This window comes from Gymnodraco acuticeps, unplaced genomic scaffold (assembly GCF_902827175.1).
Source record: "Gymnodraco acuticeps unplaced genomic scaffold, fGymAcu1.1, whole genome shotgun sequence".
Classification (NCBI taxonomy): Eukaryota; Metazoa; Chordata; class Actinopteri; order Perciformes; family Bathydraconidae; genus Gymnodraco; species Gymnodraco acuticeps.
The window spans coordinates 534,364-553,229 of NW_022992150.1; the positions used below are offsets into that span (position 1 = coordinate 534,364).

At 41.3% G+C, this 18,866-nt stretch overlaps 1 protein-coding gene across 2 annotated transcripts in view; it reads left to right on the forward strand.

Annotated features, from left to right (window-relative positions):
* The first annotated feature begins 6,413 nt into the window (after positions 1 to 6,413).
* Positions 6,414 to 18,866, forward strand: part of spns2 (spinster homolog 2 (Drosophila)) — a 74,985-nt gene continuing 62,532 nt past the window's right edge. For both annotated transcript variants that reach the window (XM_034204102.1, XM_034204101.1), the window contains exon 1: positions 6,414 to 6,847. In XM_034204102.1, the coding sequence (XP_034059993.1) occupies positions 6,616 to 6,847 (232 nt within the window). In that variant the 5' untranslated portion in view covers positions 6,414 to 6,615. The remainder of the gene's footprint in view (positions 6,848 to 18,866) is intronic.

Here is an 18,866-nt window from a genome sequence, read left to right on the forward strand (position 1 = left end):
CACCTGGTCCTAGGTCTACCCCTTGGTCTCTTCCCAGCTGGACGTGCCTGGAACACCTCCCTAGGGAGGCGCCCAGGTGGCATCCTAACTAGGTGCCCGAACCACCTCAACTGGCTCCTTTCGACGCGAAGGAGGAGCGGTTCAACTCCGAGTCCCTCCCTGATGACCGAACTTCTCACCTTATCCCTAAGGGAGACACCAGCCACCCTGCGGAGAAAACCCATCTCGGCCGCTTGTATCCGCGATCTCGTTCTTTCGGTCATGACCCATCCTTCATGACCATAGGTGAGGGTAGGAACGAAAATGGCCACCATGTCTCACCCCATTACTGAACTGAATAATTGTGTACTCATTTTCTTTCCTCTCATTGCACAGATGACACATTTTGAGATGGAAAAATGAAAAAAATTAAGTTAACTTCGTGTGAGCTCAAAGAGGTGGAGACATGTTTAAAGACACTCAGCTGATAGACACATGTTTCAGTGGGACATTTACATTTTGTTGGCAGCCACATGGTAAATGCAGAAAGGAGTCGGCCTTATCGTCCTGCAGGCGCTGCGACCAGCGATTAGCCGGTTATCTCCCATCCTGCACTGGAGGCCCGGCCCTGAGCTGAGACAGGAAGGAAGGCCGGGGCAATGACTCAGTGGCTCCAGGCCCCACAGCAGAACAACGCCAGAGATAGGTCCAGATCCACCATGCCACTCCGCACAGTGGAAAGAAAACACACAGGATCTCGGCACAGACATGAGCAGCATATCAAGCACATCCCAAAGAATGGGGAGGCGAGGTGGGGGCTCCAGAGAGGGAGACAGGAACAACTGTTTTCTGGGGCTCCATCCTAAGCCCTCGGCGTGAGACCACTGGTTGGTTTGGCCCTCTTCTCTTTTTCCGGCATCCTCCTATCCTGGATGTCAGTGTGCAGCGTTACAAAAGCAATTCTTGTCAGTGTCACTTGATCACTTTCTACTGAGCCTGCCAGGCTGCACTGTTTGCTTTATACTTTCCAGATTCAAGCAGAGGAGATTTTTTTTCAGACATCAAAGTTATTGGGTAGCAAGTGGATGATTGCTTTGAAACTAGTTCTGCAAAACAAAAAATGCCATGAGAGGCTTTAGGTTTTACTGGAAGGGAGTTTCTCATTTCAGTCTAAATAAAACAATGCAGGTCAACTCAGTGCAAGCGAATGCCTTCAGACCTCAACTCTGATACCTTTGCAATGCCAAACGCCCGCAGAGCAGAGCCAGGCAAACTGATGCCAGGACTCAGCCTCCCTCATCTTCTACGTGTTTACTTCCTTAACAGCTTTGGAATGAAATACTAACATACTTTGCATTTATTAGCATATAGCTGTTTGCTTTTTTCCCAAGGCAGTATGTGAGCAAACAAAGGCTTGTACAATAATTAAAAGGCTATACTCTACGGAAGTGCTGAGAGGCAAACATTTTCACTCCTTTGTTTATGACTTAAAACCAGTTGAAAAAATGCTTTGTTCTTTGAAAAACAAATTGGTCTGCCAAACAGGTCGGGAAAAAAAGTTTTACCAACTATTTTTTAAAAATACATATTTAGGCAACAAAAGGTGAAGCATGCAGCTACCCCATGTTCTAAACAGGACTGCAATCATTCAACTGTGGATAAGTTCTGGTAAAACACTTTTCTAACTTAAAGAATGACATGACTTCATTGTACAATTACTTGATAACATAAAATAAATGATGTACCTTGTGTTATAATAGCAAACTTTTGTATGTAGTGGGTAATGCTCTCAGAGTGAATGCAGCTCAGGGCCTGACTCCTCCCCCAATCACTCCCCTCATTAGGGCTGCTTAAAAGGCACCTGTTGGCCTTTGTTCTTTGACTCTGTCTGTCATGGTCGGTGGTACAGGTAGCTTGTCTTATAAATGAATAATTTGGTCTCCTCAATCTCTGCTTGGTTATGCTCACTTGCTGCTTCCTTACAGTTTGTCCTTCTGCTTGTTGTCCTGCATACCAGTAGTTTATCAAAATCTTATTCCTGTGGTTATTAGGGCCAGAACATATCAATTGTTTGCCGCATGGTGAGCCATTCTTTTATTTTGTTTTGCGATAACTATTGTTTAGCTTACCTAGTTTATGTTTTGCATATTGTTTTGTCTGTTTTTTTCCATGGCGTTAAAACCACCTGAGATCCTTTTGTTTCAGTTATTTTCTTTGATTTATAATGGAGCTGAGTGCTGGTCATTGGGGGGGCTAGTCACCCCCATTGTTTGCTGTGGTGGAGAGCAAAGGGGCGCTCAAGTGAGTTACCTTTGCTGAGTGTGGTTTGCTGTGAATGCAACTGGTGAATATATGGTTTCACTTAAAGTAGCCTGCCGCTCCATTCACTGGCCTCAGCCCACTTTGGTTTTGGTTTCTTCTTTTCATGCACATGGTCTTTTTAAGATAAGATTGTAAGTACATGTTTTTAAAACACATTTTGTAAAAACATTTCAACTGAATATTTATATACAAATTTTTTATCCTGCAACCATTTTCTGAGTTTCCTACAGACTAACACGTCTCTGTCCCTCAGTCAACGAACTTGTGTCTTGATTTCTCCTGAAATGAAGGGTTTTGGTAAAAGGTAAAGCATTGCCTTGTGTTTATCTCCTGGGATGCAAGTCCCCAGGTGGCGTTGTGGGTCCTTTTTGTCTCTTTTAAACATCTAATTTAATATAAATAATATTTAAGCCCACCACAGTTAGACTGAAGAAATAGATCATCATAATACTGTATTTCCTTGTAGCCTCTCAGGGCTTCTGTACCACCCAGTTCATCAGGAATAAGAGCCTGTTGGCCGATGTCCCCTCTGGCTTTCAAAGGACATTTTGACCCCTGAGCACGCCCACCTTTCACTCACACACTGAACTCTGTGCCCATGCCAAGACTACAACATTTAAGCTTGTTCTCAATCTCCATCCACTCTCGTGAAAATTGGTTAAGAATTATAAAACTCCTTAGACAATACACGCTTTTTTCGGATGTATGGTTGATTATGTTGGCTGAAAATCTGGGGTTCCTTTCCTCGCAAAGTCAAATTAGCTCTGTGCATAATTCACAATGGAATAGTGTATCAATTAGCTGGAGATGTTTTGGCTACTCACTGACAGAACACAGATGGCACTGAAATGCTCATCTGCATGCAGGATTGGACCTGTCCCAGCCATTCAGGGAGAAAGATAATTTGCCTTTGTTGCCGCTATCACAACCTTTTTCAGAAACACCTCTTGTGAAAAGTCATCTCATTGTTGGATGCTTTTCACATCAGACAACACACAGTGTAGCAAGACAAGGCAATGTCACCTTCTTCGGAACTATAGTTAAAAACGTCCTAAAGCAGTAATAAAGGGAGGTATATCCAAACTTTGAATAGGAGAGCAAAGACCCTGAAGTCATTTAAGGCTTTCTAAATCTCTGTTTTAGACTGTGATATTGTTGGTGAATATCAGATAACACTGAAACTGTCAGAACGGAGCCAGTTGCATTGTGTTTGTCTTTCCTTCTCCAAACAGGATTATTTTTTTCCCCCTTATATTTTATTCTATAACCACCAGGACTGCCACACACAAACATGTCCAGCAGTTTGGCTTCATCCAGAATGACTCCCTTATTTTCTATTCACCACTGTGCCCCAAACAGCTTATTGTGATGTAGATGTTTCTTGTGAAAAATCTTGTACAAGTAAATGTTACATTCCTCAATTGCTTGCAGACAACCAATTTACTTTGTTTTGTTTAGTTTGTTCATTTTTCCACCACAATAATTACTGGTGCAGAACTTTCTAGACAAAGTGACATTTGGGTCTGAGTGAAAAAACTCTGCTCTAATGGCTATGCTGGTGGTGAGTAGAAATGTAGCATTCTATGATTATAAACACTGCTGTTTTGTGCAGTCCAAATAGCCATGAGATAGAGATTGATAGGCGGCCAGGGCTCAGAATTATGCTGAGGCAGCAAATAATTTGCCATTACTTGTAAGAGGTAGATTCTTTATTAAAAACATGTGGAGTCAGGGTATGTTGTGTGCTAAAAGGCTTAGTAGTATATGTTATAGCAGCTATTGGCCAGCACATCTCTATTGGGCTGAAAAAATATTGCATATTATACCTTTTGTGTGATTCTTTAGCTTTAAAATGTGTAAGATTCCTTCATTTTTCGATGGCAATATTAAAACATCAGGAAATAATTGTAAAATGTTTGCAAATCCAGAAGTTATTTTTGGAATCACAACCAAAATTTGTTTTTGAGTGTTATCAAGATTGTTACTTTTAATGTTTTTATTCTAACTTTTAGGATGACTATGATATTTGATATCCACCCCAACATTAAGCTACATTTCTGGATGCTGCATTAAAAGAAAAAACGGCCTTTCATTAAAAAACAACAGCAACAAAAACGTATACCACAAAAAGAAACAGCATCCTCCATTTTGAGGAAGACACATACAGTACACCTGGAATTGATGCCGGAATGTTGTCTGGCCAAAATGCAATGTTTTGAGATATTTATACAGAATAAATGAGTACTTCTCTATTACTTTTGGCTGTTTCCATTTATTTTAATAAGGTGCAATTTCTTCATTGTAATTGTATGTCATCTGAATCAACCTTGCATGATCATAAACTTCTTACATTAAATGTGTCTACATCAACACCACAATCAACAATGTTGGCCTCTGTCACTGATGTTGAATCCCATCCAAGTAACTACATTTTGATTGTCAAATCAGCTCCTTGTCAACACTGGATTAGATTACTTGTCTGTTTAGAATTTGGAAACCATAAGTCTTGCTTTATTATTTCTTCTTATCTTACTTGTTGCAAATAATGCAGTCCTTATCTGGCCTGCAGCTGGTTCAAAATGCAGCAGCGAGACTTCTTCCTGGTACCAGGAAAAGAGGTTGCTTATCTGCTGGAGTGGCCTCTGAATGTGCAGAATTTATTTAAAGATGATTTTTATTTGTATGGACTGCAAACAGGTTGTATCTCTGAACTCCTTATGCCCGTATTCCACCTCGACACCCCTCAGATCTGCTGACTAATCACTGCTCTTTATTCAATGCTTCCAGTATGATCTGGAATCATTGGGCATATTCTGTTGTTGGAACTAAAATGAGTTTGAATCGACTCCAAGATAAGAACATTTATTTTAATAGCCATCATGAAGACATCTTCTCTGTGCAATTCTGTTGTGTTTTAATGATGATTTTGTACATAATTATGTAGTCTATATTATTAGCAATGTGTGAATGATCCCCATAATTATGCCTGTGTTTTTGTAATCATCAGGGGCTGTGAATAACAATTTACTCATTAACCAACTTTGGCACATTTAAATTGGGATGGAATCGGAAATGATGATTAATTTGCATTATACATTTTGCAACTTCAGGAAAAAAAAAAAAAGATTAATCCAAAAATGTATTTTGGACCCTTTACTAAAAATGTGTACACACCAGGAGCGATGCAGTATCTTATTTTCATCTCTAAATGTATTTGTGCAACATAGTGACCTACTTTTATTAGTCTATATTTATTCACTGGGCTAGTACCGTCTAGCATTCATTGCTCCATTTCCAGAGGCTTTATTGTCATATGAACAATAGATAAAGCACAGTTTGGCATTGAACATCTGAATTCCCAGGTTCCGCCAACAATACAACATACAATACTTAAGACATAAAATCAAATAAAAATAGAAGAGATTAAATTAAAAAGATTACAAATAATTGCAGAAATAGTCACAATCATAATCCTTTGTCAATGTTAAAACAGGAGATTAAAGATTAAACAAATGAGTTGACTAACATATTAAATAGAGAGACAAGCACACTTTAATTAAATACAAATCAAATGGGTACACTACACAGATACAGGGTAGTAAAGATACATAGAAGCCTTAGAAAAGTAAGTGGACCTATACAAAGGTAATGAAGTAGCAGCCAGGAATAACAGTAGTGAATAGCAGAAGTATATATTACTCTTTGTTATTTATAATGTGTTGATTTAAAAAAGGAGCAGCCAGTTATTACAATTATACATGGGAAAAAAAGTATATATTGCAAAACAGTGTTTTTATAATATTGTATTGGCTTGGTATCATAAGTAAGTGAAGACACTTCACTGAGCTTGAGATAAATTCAAAGATGACTATCAATAAGTATTAAGATAATCAAATTCACACCCTTCTTTTACCACTGTCCTTTTACCACTGCCCTTACAGCACAGCAAGTTTTTTTTCTTTTCCCCCCAGGCAGGCGCACCACACTCCGGTCCCATGCATCTGCAGCACTGTATCAGGTGCTCCATCATTCGCTGCCGGGCTTCAGGGGGCGGAGTCTCCGGCACCGGGTCACACCCCCTGCACTACAGCGCTCGGTCCTTAGAAAAAACACCAAGGAGCGCACAGCCCGTCCGTCATTGCACACTGCTACAAAAATATGACCCCGAGAAGAGTGAATCTTGCGCTTCAACACTTAGGACAACACACCGAATAATTCCAACAGAAATCACAGAACACCTCCGAGTCTCAACTATTCAATTTCTCTGTCTCTTGTTCCCCCCTTCTCTCTGCGCTGGATCTTTCGAGCCAAGAAATGTGTGTGGAGAGCGATGGATGCGAGATTGAAGGCTGCAGCACTTTGGATGAGGTGCGCACGCTGTCCGGTAGCATGAGCCCCGCGTTGAAATCCAACCCGGACCTCCACCCGTGCAAGCCGGGGCACAAATTCCGAGCCGCGCTGCTCAAATGCCGCTCACCGGCTGCTGCCGCCGGGATCCTCACTTTTGGGAACGTCCTCAATTACATGGATAGATACACCGTAGTGGGTAAGAGATCTGACTTCTTCCTTTCTATTAGAGCATCATTTATTTATCTTAAGCACACCAGGGCTGCTTTCTGTATTCCATAGAGTGATACATGCGCGTAATTGCCCGTAAGCGGTGTTATGGAGCACACCTCAGCTGAGACGGGCGGAACAAAAGAGGCTTTGCCCAAGCGCAGTGGACAATCAGCTAAAAAGCACAAGGTTGTCAGGTGTTTCCACTGTGTACTGTGGTTTAAATTAATAACATGTCTAAGATATCACTCAAGAAAAGGCTGTACACTGATATTTTTTTACCCAGGGCTATAGATAATTGCAGATCCATCAATTAAGGCGACCAACTCTCCACTGTGTGTGTATTTGTGATAGGGCTCGTCTGTCAGTTTCAGCGACTGCAGAATGAGAGATAGAGTGTATCAGCGTGAAGAATCAGTCATTAGTTTCTCGCCGTTTTTGGGAGCGATTTATTCCAGGAACATCTAATCGCCTGTATTTTGTGTGGCTGGCTGTGTGTGTGTGTGTGTGTGTGTGTGTGTGTGTGTGGTGCTGTGATGGGGCCATGTGGTGTTCATCCCCCTCAAGTGTCTGCATTTCCTCACTATAGCTGAGATCCAGAGCATCATTTATTCAAACTGAACACTGTGTACAGAGGGACATTTAAGCTTGGCATGTGTTACAATGAGAAAAGAGATTTGTTTTAGCCTAATTATGGAATTGATTAATTGATTAACAATCATAGATGTTAAAAAGACCACCAAGAGTAGAGCTCAGCGAGATAAAGCAGATTTTTCAGAGTGAGAGATGTTTTATTTTGTTTAAATATTGTAAGAAATAGCCCTGGTAGAATCTAATTGTTTAGATGTTTGAGTCCCACAACTCACAAATGAATCTGATTTGAGTTAATTATTATGGATATAAGAGAGAATTGTATTAGCTGTTGTATACTCTCTGCAAATTAAAGGGTGTTACATTAGTCCTTATCCTCAAAATCCAACATTTGGTGATTGGATTTTGTAAGGCTAGTTATCAAGGCTTGGACATCAGACTGTGGAAATGAATGGGTTAAAATTATTGCTGCAGCAGGGAGAATGGAGGGAAGCATGGGGAGAGCATGCTATTCTGTACAAAGAAACACCTTCCTGGTTAAAGTACATTAATACATTGATAATCTCAATGACCTGTGAAAATTTGCTTCCAAATCTTGCATTTTTCTACTCCTCCCAATTTATTTGCTGCAATGACTGCAATTATCTGACTTTATCTGACTCTGTAGCCTGTGGTAGGGAGAAGGAGTGGCCCATTAAAACGGAACAATGCGTACACTTAAGTGTCCACAGCTTATCATCCTAAGGGCATGGTGAAGAGGAAAGCTACACACCCTCGGGCTCCTGAATGATCATGGAAGCCTTTAGCTGCTCAACCTACAGTCAAGAATGTGATGATGGGTCATATATCTAATCTTAGCATCTTTAAGCAGCACTCAGGCTCTGCTCATCCTCATCATGGATGCGTCAGTCTCCCTCCACACTCCATTTGTACTACTTACACCTCCTCATGCTTTGATCAGAGGAAACCCCTCAATAAGGGCTCAAACACAACTCCTCCGTTCTCTATATCTGGACCTTGCTGTGCTTTGGCAGGATAATGATTGACTGAGAGATGAGGAGAAAGTGGAGAAAGGGAAGTGGATGCGTAGGATGGGGTTAGGAAAGGGAGGGTGGTTGCAGCAGCCCGGGCTAACCCTCTTGGAGGAGGCTGTGCTCGGTGCATGTGGCTCATAGGGATCCCCATCTTTTCCTAATCCTGCTACCGGAACGCTGAAGGACTGTTTTGCATTATGCATTGGCAGCTTCTGAGTCAGACTCTCACACAGAATGAGGACCGGCAACCATGTGCATCCAACACAACTGATACCAACAGAGCTGATCTGCTGTTCTCCTCCTTCCTCTCTCCTCCTCTTGAGCTACATTGCAGTATAGTAATTAGGTGGTGCGCCTGTGTTGGAGGCGCAGTGTTCTTTTTCCATGTAGAGCTGCAAGGATTAATGGACTCATCGATTAGTTGATCAGAAGAAAAATAATCTATAAAACTATTTCTATTATCTGGTAATCATGAAAGTACATTTTCAAGCTAAAATGTACGATAATGTTTTTTTCGGCCTCTCATTTATGGAGATTTGTTGCGTTTAATTGATTTATATCATATTAGGTGAATATTAGGGCTTTGGACTGACACATCAAGACATCACATTTGACTTTGAGGAACTGGGATTTAAAATGTTCACTAGTTTTTTACATTAGATTGAATGATTAATCAGCAAAACATTTTTGCAGATTTATGGGTATTGGAATTAAAGATTTTTTTTTTTTTTAATGCGTCTTTTAGCTTAATGTTGTCTTTTCCTTAGTTCATTTTCCTTAGTGGGATTAAGTTTATATATATATATCAAATGTTCCTTTCCACCTTGTGGACTCCCCCAAGCTTTCAGTCCCATCCTCCTTTACTAATCACTTTGCTCTCCGCTTCTCCAGCTCTGTTGTTCTCTTTCTTAAGCGGCAGGTACCCGAAGCGCATCCCGACTCATAGATCTTAATGTCAATTAGGCAGGCATCAGCACACACACACAGAACACTCACACACATTTAGAAAAAGACTCTCCCCACCATTTCAAGAGGGGCTGAATGAGAGAGGGGAGGGGCCGGTGCTGCAGTGGCAGGCAGTCGGAGGGAAGTGGACGCAGAGTGCAGGGCTGAGCCCAAGCGATGCAGCCCCCCCCACAACCTTCCCCGACGTCAAAAGGTCTTTGTACCAGCAGCCATTACTGTAGTGTGTGTGGATCACTAAAGCATTGTCACAGGGACAGAGGGTGACCATTTCAGACACCGGGGCTATTCTGCTCCACAACAATGATGGGAAAATTGCACCAACCAATGCACAGCAGCAGTGTCAAAAGACTTGGATCTTTCTGTTAATCCCCGGTGTCAGAGGTGAAGCCACACACACACGCACATAAAAAAACACCACCTACAATACACTTTATGATTCCAACACTTGACTTCTCCAAGCCGATGGTGTGAACCACAAAAAAGTCACAATGTCTTTTAGTTTTATGAGGGGTTGTTTTTCTCTGGATTTGATAAATCACAGCTAATATTTTGTATTACACGGCTTGGATTTTTAATGCCAGCAGTGTGTGAGGAGAGACGGCTCCAACATAGTCATTGTGTGAGACTTGAGCTGCTGCATATTGGAGGGAATGTTTAAGATGGAATAAGGGAATGTTTAATCATTCAGGTTTCTAAAAAGGACTAATTCTGAGTCTGGGAATTACATTTACCTATAATAAGCAAATCACAGTAATACACTTCCACTTTTCCATTCCTTAAATTGTTCTTTCCACTCCTTTTAAAATTCATTTTGAATATCTGTTGCAGTCTTGTAATGCGTTGTGGAAATGAGACAGTGATCTGTTTTTTGTTACGGGCCACATACAAGTGTGAGAAGGCCCAATGTAAGGGCTTCTGAAAAGAAAAGAAAAACTCAAAGTTGGATTTTAGGCTCAGCTGTTCAGCCGGTGGGTCAGACCTGACCTGCAGTGCTCCTTCAGAAGCATGTGCTCGTTTTTACGACTGTCTGTGAAGCAGACAAGGCAGAAATGGGGAGCGTCTGGAACATTTCAGGTTGTCCTAAAGAGGTCTGTCAACCCCTTCTGATCACTGCGTTTGAAAATAGAAGCAGGCAGGGAAATAAGATGGAGATCAAACATGATTGGAGTGGAGGTGGATGAGTTACGATGCCCCGGTCGGGTCACTGGTGTGTGGCCTTTGGAAGAAAACCCCAGACACTTCTTTTCCATTTGCTTTTCAGAGTGCTCTGAGATTTAGAGGGCCACAATTTAATTTAATTTCAGGTGGCTCTGAAACATTAAATCCCGGTGCTGGTCTCTGCAGCCCCACAGCAGACAGTCCAAGCTCCTCGACAGCTTATCATAAAGAGGGGATTAAGCCTTTTTTCAGAGAATATGAGGATATGTGAGGCAGACACTGGGTACTTAAACTTATTTGCCTGCTAAGTACCCTGATGTGTGTCAACTCTAGCCACCCCCCTGTGTGCACCCAGAGGCACCCCCTTCTTAGCCAGCAATGGGGCATTTTGGGGGGTACTGACTGCAGCCTAATCTGTGGTGTGCAGAAATGTTGAAGAGCTGCAGATTAGCAGGTCTTCTCGATACCTTAATCTGAGTCGTCTCAGTCAAGCTGTCATTCCAGAAATACCCAAAAATGGGGTTGCATCCCATTGGACAAGTGTAGGACCCTTGCATGTGAACTATTGGCATCTTGCTTACAGACACAGATGACCATGTGGTGATAATCCTCTTAAGGCAAGCTCTGTCGCACTGTAAAGAAGATGTAGCAATTTATCCAGTCTGACAGACTATGCAGATTAATTCCTGATAGCTTTGTCCAGTTCCTTTGTGGCTACTAATTATCACTGTCCACCATTCCTCTGTATTCACAGTGTAAATGATGCACATTTTTTCTGCTTTCTACATATTTTCCTGTCTGTTGTCACAACACAAAGTGCTCTTTCTTGAGTGGAAGTCATCAAAGTTGAAGAAAGTGCAACACTTTCAGTTCCGCAGAGGCTATAGGAAATAACAGAAGTGAAGACACTAATCTCTGTGTCAGTTAGAGAGATTTGGGGCTAAAACAAATTCTACTCAAATTCAAGAGTAGAAAATAGTGTTTCTGCATGACAATCCCAAGTGTAGAATATCTCGCTGACAGTTTTTTGAGCTACTGGTAGAAACATGTCAGTGCAGATCTTCTCAGTATGAAGTGTTGCTGCAGAATATGTCAGGATTAGACATACAGAAGTGTCTCCTGACTACCAAACTGTGTGAGAGGCTGTGTGGGCAACGCTCAAGTTGCTCAAGTCTTCACACTTTTGCCTATTCACCCTCTCTTGTTTTTATAGCGTTCACATTAAAGGACTCAAAACAACGGCACAGACATTAAAAAGATGGTAGGCCCTCTAGTAATTTACTTTATAGGGCTGCTGCGTGTTTTTTTACCGTTTGATGTTGAGCTGTTTCGAATTAGACCCTGTAGCTATAGTATGAGATGTCTCTTCGAAAGACATTACCAATTCAGCACTAGTTAAGTGCAGAATACCTCAACATCCTTTAAAACTGCTGTTGACAGCAACTTATTGATACTATTCAACAGATGTTAAATGGAGTCATTGCAATTACATGATATCCTACCGAGTGGACATTTCCAGACTGGTTCCCCACAGAGGTCTCGCTAATCTCTTTATGTCTATATCCTGGCGTGCCATTCCCACTGCTGTGAGAAAACAGTCTGTGTGTTCTTTAGGCTCCGATTTAGCCAACGTCTGTAATAGTAACCAGTGGAATTAGACGAGGTTTCTTCCTCTGCCAGTGTAGGCTCTTTCATGTGGCTACTCCAGATTTTAGCATCGAGCAGACGCACTTCCCTCGTAGCAGCGTTCACCCCTGTGACCCCCCCAGTATGAGCGCACCGCTTCATAACTCTGCTGATGGTCACTTTGATGCAACTTTTTGACTCTTCCCCTCCGTACAGCTGTTATTTTGGCATTGCCCCAACCTTGCATCCGACATCTCTCTTCACATTTACGAGCCTATTACATGTGTTGCATTCTAAGAGGATATTTATACACGCTGTTGCCAATGCTGTAACACAGAGGTTTAAGTTGAAGGGAGCGACATGAGGTAAGGATACTGCGGGAGAGGAAAGGGACAGGTGCATCCCATTGTACTAGAAACAACAGGAAGTAAGCCATTGTAGTTTGGCCCATTGATTTAGCTTGCTTACCAACATGGTCAGCAGTTCTAGGTCTACAGGATCAGCGACACAGCATCATGCAGGAAGAAAGGCACTCTAAAAACCTTATTGCTTGATTGCTTCAATTGGCATTCAACGGTCTCCTTCTTTGAGGCCCCATTTACAAGGGAAAGCAAACACAAACGAAACGCAAACGAACCGAATTCGATATCAAAAAAGTATTCCGTTCACACGGATACGGCTCAATAAACGTGTCCCTTCACACAAGACCGCTCGACCCGCTGGAGACGCTGTAGTACATATGCCGGGCCTGTAATTGGCGCTATACTTCCGCCACAAAATACACCAAAAGCAGCGAAGAAGACTCCCGAGCATGGTTGCCTGGTTGCCCTTCTGTTTATTCTCCGAGGTGGATTTAGCAACATGTAGTTCATGTAGTTTTCCATGTCCACTTGTTGCTGATGGTTGTGGTAGAGGAGCTGTAGATGTTGCACTAACATCTGTAGCATGGTCAGTAGCAGTAGCAGTAGCTACTGACAGTAGCTACTGACCATGCTACAGCAGTGAGCAGCAGAGGTGGGGAGAGGCGCGGCTATGGCTTCATTGTTATCAGGAAAATGATCGTATAGGACGTACACACGGAGCCGTTAGGCCCCCCAGAGCGTTACGTCCGCAGATCTATCCACCTTGGGACCTGTTATCGTTTTAGGGGTCCGTTTCTGCGGTTCCGTTACGGCCTCGTCTGAACGAACGGGCTATACGAAAGAGAAAAGTAGCGGATACAACCCGTTTCGTTCCTGTGTAAACAGCGCCTGAGTCATAACAAGCTAGAAAACTGATCTAGGGCGTGGCCACCGTGTGATTGACAGGTCACTACCACAGAATTGTCCGTTCAGGGTTCAGATTATTGTTTGGTTGCACTTTATTAACCCTAACCCTAACCCTAACCATGGTTCCAAAAACCAAGATGGCGACGGCCAAAATGCCAAACTCAAGACTCTAAAATGATAGTCCACTAACCAATGGGTAACACATCAATTTAGAACAAAGCCACACATCAAGTTTTTGACAAAATCCATCATCATCAAGAATCTGAGTGGCTCTTTCAACATACAGAGCCTTTTTCTTATCCTTTACCCTCTTATCTGTTTTTTTATCTTTCAACTTCCAGTAGCTTGACGAGTCAACTTGTAAAAGAAGGCCGTGCTTGCTCAAGCTGCCTGTTGATCTTTGACATGTGAAGGTGATAATCACTGACCTCCCCTTTGTCATCATAGGAGCGTGTGGACATAAGGACGGGGCGTTAGTGTGTTCTTTGTGACAACCACCAACAAGTTTATATAGGGATAATAGCCCTGAGATAAGAACAGTGTCATCTAACTTCCGTCCAACTTTGAAGACATGTTGAATTGATAGTGACATCAGTCCCAAGCAGAAGGAGGGGAATTCTCCCAGTCTCTATTCAGCCATTCTTAAACACATTTGCATTTGCCCCAATGTTAAAAGGCACACCTCCCTTCCTGTCTGTTTATCTGAGAGTGTTTATCTGAAGAAAAGGGCTGATATTCCTCTCTCAAGCCAGAAGGCAACATTGCAGGAAGGAGTAATGATTTGGGATGTGTTAAGCACGCTGCTCATCCCTGTTTATAAATTGCGATTGGAACAAATGTTGCTTTCCTCACTTCCAACATTCCATCTCTTTTGATAACCTCTACAAATATTAAGGCAAATACTACAGCCAACATTTTTTTAGGTGAAAATATGAATAATTGTGTTGTTAAAATAACATTTTATGAGATTCTACAGTCAAAACATTTATCCCTAATTTTTAGGCAACACTGACTTTTCACTCCTCAGACCACACTGAGTGGTCTCCAGCTACCCCAAACATTCCAATGACATTCACATCCATTTCAACAATCACACACCAAAAGAGAAACCAATCTAAAATGCGAGATAGGAAACCTCCTCCAGAGCCAATTCACATTCACATGCTCCAGGTGGTTCAATTTCTACAGTTGGGAAGTCATTCTTCCAACTTTTTGTTTCAACAACACGTTGATATCTGATCACATCAATTCCACTATTTAGGAACAATGTTTTTCAGTATAATTCAACACATATTAACACATAAGTACAGCACAATGTCTCGTTACAGAAAATAAAACTTAATTTTCCTGCAGGCAGACGGATGACAAACCTAATCCTAACCCAAACTTGGAGACACAATCTCCTAAAACATAAAAAAAAGACAAAGCTAACGGTCATATTCAAATGTTCCACTTAGCACTCTAGCTGAGACTGCATAGGGATGAAGAAATGGAAATAGAAGACAATGCAATCCATTTCTCGACTTTGCAAAACACGCACACACAGACCCTGAATATTGATCAACAGAACAGCAGCTTGGAATTTGTTACAAGTGATGAAACCGTAATGTCCTGGGACACACTGAAATTGGATTTTTCTCTGACACATTAACAAGTTGTTCCTGCGAGGATTTGGAATCTAATATTGACCTGCAGCACCAGTCACAGTCGGAGGTTGTGAAAGCAGAGCTGCAGCTAGCAGTGATATTAGCTCTCTGCTCCTGAGGCTCTCACAGCTGCTTGAATCATATTTGGAGTGCTTATTTACAGCAGCCCTATATTTGACAAACCTTCCCTGCTGAGGATAAATGTAATCGTTCCAATGTGATTGAGTAAATAGTGAAGCCTGGCACTGGGATTATGTAATCTTTAATATCCACTGATCAGGCCCAAGATGAGGTCCATGTGTTCCCTCACATGTTTCATCTGCTCTTTTTATGATTTCATTTCAGGATATCTTTCATGATGTCAGAGCTAGATGAGATTGCAGCAGGATTTTCATTACTGTGTTTGGTGTATGCGTTACTGTGTATGGGAAGAGCTGGGGGTTGAATGAGGGTGGTGACCTCTTTCAAAGACCTTAGATCTTAGTGTTAATGCCCTGGGTCAGAGGTGGACACACACACACACGCACGCACGTGCGCACACACACACACACACACACATACACACACACACACACACACACACACACACACACACACACATACCCTAGTGTGTCTTTCTTCTGTAAAAGGTTCACACTTAGGATTGAATTCCTATGAGAATGTGTCATTGGTATATGTGTTTCCAAGACGTCAGTGCTGTCACAGGGAAAATACATATGTGCATTACACAGGTATTAAAGGGACAGTTCCTCCCGAAATTTAAAAACACCTATTATTTACTTACCTAGTAGTAGTGCTATTTATCTATATTGTAGCTATGTCGTGATTTCTATCACTCAAAATAAACCACAGACCTTGTAGTTTAGATAGATACAGATAAATTGTTTACAGAACTACACCGGCAACGAGTACATTTGTCAGAAAGTAAAATAGATACTGCATAAAACCAAAACCTTATAATTTGATAAACAGCCCTAAAGGTAAAAATGTGAATTTTAATGTTGTGCTGGCAGCAACACATCTTATCCAATCAGTTCAGCTTCTCATTCAATATCTAGCTAATATGGCACTGCACAGCTTGATCATCAGGCAAGCATATGTATGCATGTTTATTTTCTGCATTCGCTGTAGAAGAATGTCCTTATGACAGACTGCCAGGCTGAGTTTAGGTTGTTTGTTTCTGCATTGCAGTTGTACACCAGAATGTTTGGTTACGCCTCACGGCCGGGAGGATTATTGCAGCGTTCATTTGATACTTCTGCACCATAAATGTTTACTGGTCCATGTTTTAATTATATAAATCTGCAGGAAGGCCTGTCAACACACCACTTCAAAAGTGTATATTGCATGTATTTATAACACTGGATATATAACATTCTACATTAAGCTAAGTCTGTTTCCTGTTGTGGTGGTTCTGGAATAAAGTGAGACTGATGAACAAGACGTAGATGTTCAGTGATGCTTTAGAAGACCGGACCGCAGCATACTGCAGTAGCACCATTCAGGTCGTTGATGGAAGTATGTGGGCAGCGCACCAGTGTTAAGCGTCTTGTGCATTTTTCTTATTGTGGTATAATGACTGACTGCATAAGGCTGTGTGCTGTAGGTATGTGTGCCATTCTTTAATGAAACACACCTGGTATATGGAAGAAGTCATAGAAGGCGAAAAAGGATACCTAGGTGTTTATTTCCCACGCTGAGTTGAATTCAAAGTCACGCATCACAATTCAAAGGTTCCAGAGTTTACTTTTGGCAATGAGGTTACACACTTTTTCATCAAGCAAAATGAGATCAGAAATCAAATTATGTTTTGTAATTATTCCCGAAGTCATCTTTTTTTTATAAGTTTGCGCAAAAAGACATATTTGGGTTTCTCAGAGTGTTTGATGAAAAAGCAGAGGAAGTAATGAGATGCATATCTAATTCATGAGACAGTGAAAGATGAACCCCTCAGCCTTAACTAAACTGTCCTCCCTATAAACGAGATGAAATGGAGTTGGGAATTAGTTTTTTTCCATTATATGAAGAGACAGTGTGAGAGTAGCATTGGTTGGATTGCTTTTGAGCATCTGTAGAGGTCACCTTGACAGGATGTCAGAATGAAAAATGCTTTTATGTGTCCGATTGGTCTTCCCTTGGGCTGTAGTGTGGATAGAGGACAAAGCCTGGAGATAGAAAAAACATGTTTGACATTCAAATTGTTTTACCTTTGAACTCCTGGGAGGCATTGCAGCATTAAAGTAGCTATTGGGTTATTCTGCTGTGTTTTAGTGGATAGGAGTTGCAGATATATGACATTACTCATGGTCCAAATGAAGAAGGTGTGGCTGACCTGGAGAATCATGATCGATGTGTGGGAGTAGAGACAAACTCATTCATGACAGAGGTTATCACTATGCACACTAAAACTATAAATGGTTTCCTTATTTCATCAGTCATACTGCCGCATAATCCAGTCAAACAGCCTTGTCACAAAATGGAGGCTAAAATTAAGTCTTTTTTTTCCGTACTACTCTTCATCAAAAATTAAATATATCTCCAAATTCTACACTTTATTCACTATGTCATATTCAACGAAAAGCTTTTTTTATAATAGGATTTTTAATGGTGTGTGACAGGTGTATTTATTATTCATTATTTTCCAGTTACAAACTATTTTACTAATTTTACCCAATACATTCTTGGATTTTGTTGTTGTCTTGAAGAATGGAAATGAAAATAATATGCTATACACATTAGGACCAGCTGGACCATTATTGCTACTGAATTCTTAATTTTTTGGAGCCTAGGCACTGTGATTATTCACAGATGATAGCTTCACTGCAGCGGTTTGATGCTAAATTGAGCTGAATTTTTTTTCAGCTCTGTGGGATATACAGTCAGTTTGACAGCCTGTGGACATCTTATCGTTATGCTTTATATCTCACACTGCCAGTGAAACAAGGAACACGAACAAGATGAGTCAGGTGTCGAGCCTAGAGAACAAAAACATATTCTGTTCAAAGTGTATCTGTAAAGTATCAAATAAGTAACTGAATACACGGGCAGCATATTAGAGCATTCTGCTTTATCTTTGAGTACGCTTTGTCTAAATGAGCTTCATTAAAGAGATAATATAAGAGATCTGGTCATGGCTGTTCGTACAGTTTGTGATGATTATGCAGCAACATGTTTCAATGTGGATTCCCCCACATCCTCATAAATTATAAAAAGAAAAGAAAGGAAGAGAGGGACATGAAATCTCATTATAAACACTACATAATGACATTAATCCTCCACACAGTTATGTAAAAATAGCACAGGGATTACCGACAGGATATTTCAAATTCACATGTACTGACTCAAACACACACACGCACACGCACACACACACACACACACACACACACACACACACACACACACACACACACACACACACACACACACACACACACACACACACACACACACACACACACACACACACACACACACAGAGACAGTGTATTGGACACATTGACCCCCATCTTTACATAACCCTACATGTCCAGCTGGTCAGTCTATGGTTGGTGGTTTCGCCACTTATCTTTTGACTGACTTATCTCAACAAATATAGGACACGTTTTTTTTACAAGAGGTATTTTTGGTCTCCGGGGGAAGAATCCTATCATGCTTTGTAGTTTTTTATGAATTGATTTAAATGGTCCAAATTGATTGGAAACCTTAAAGCATTTTCA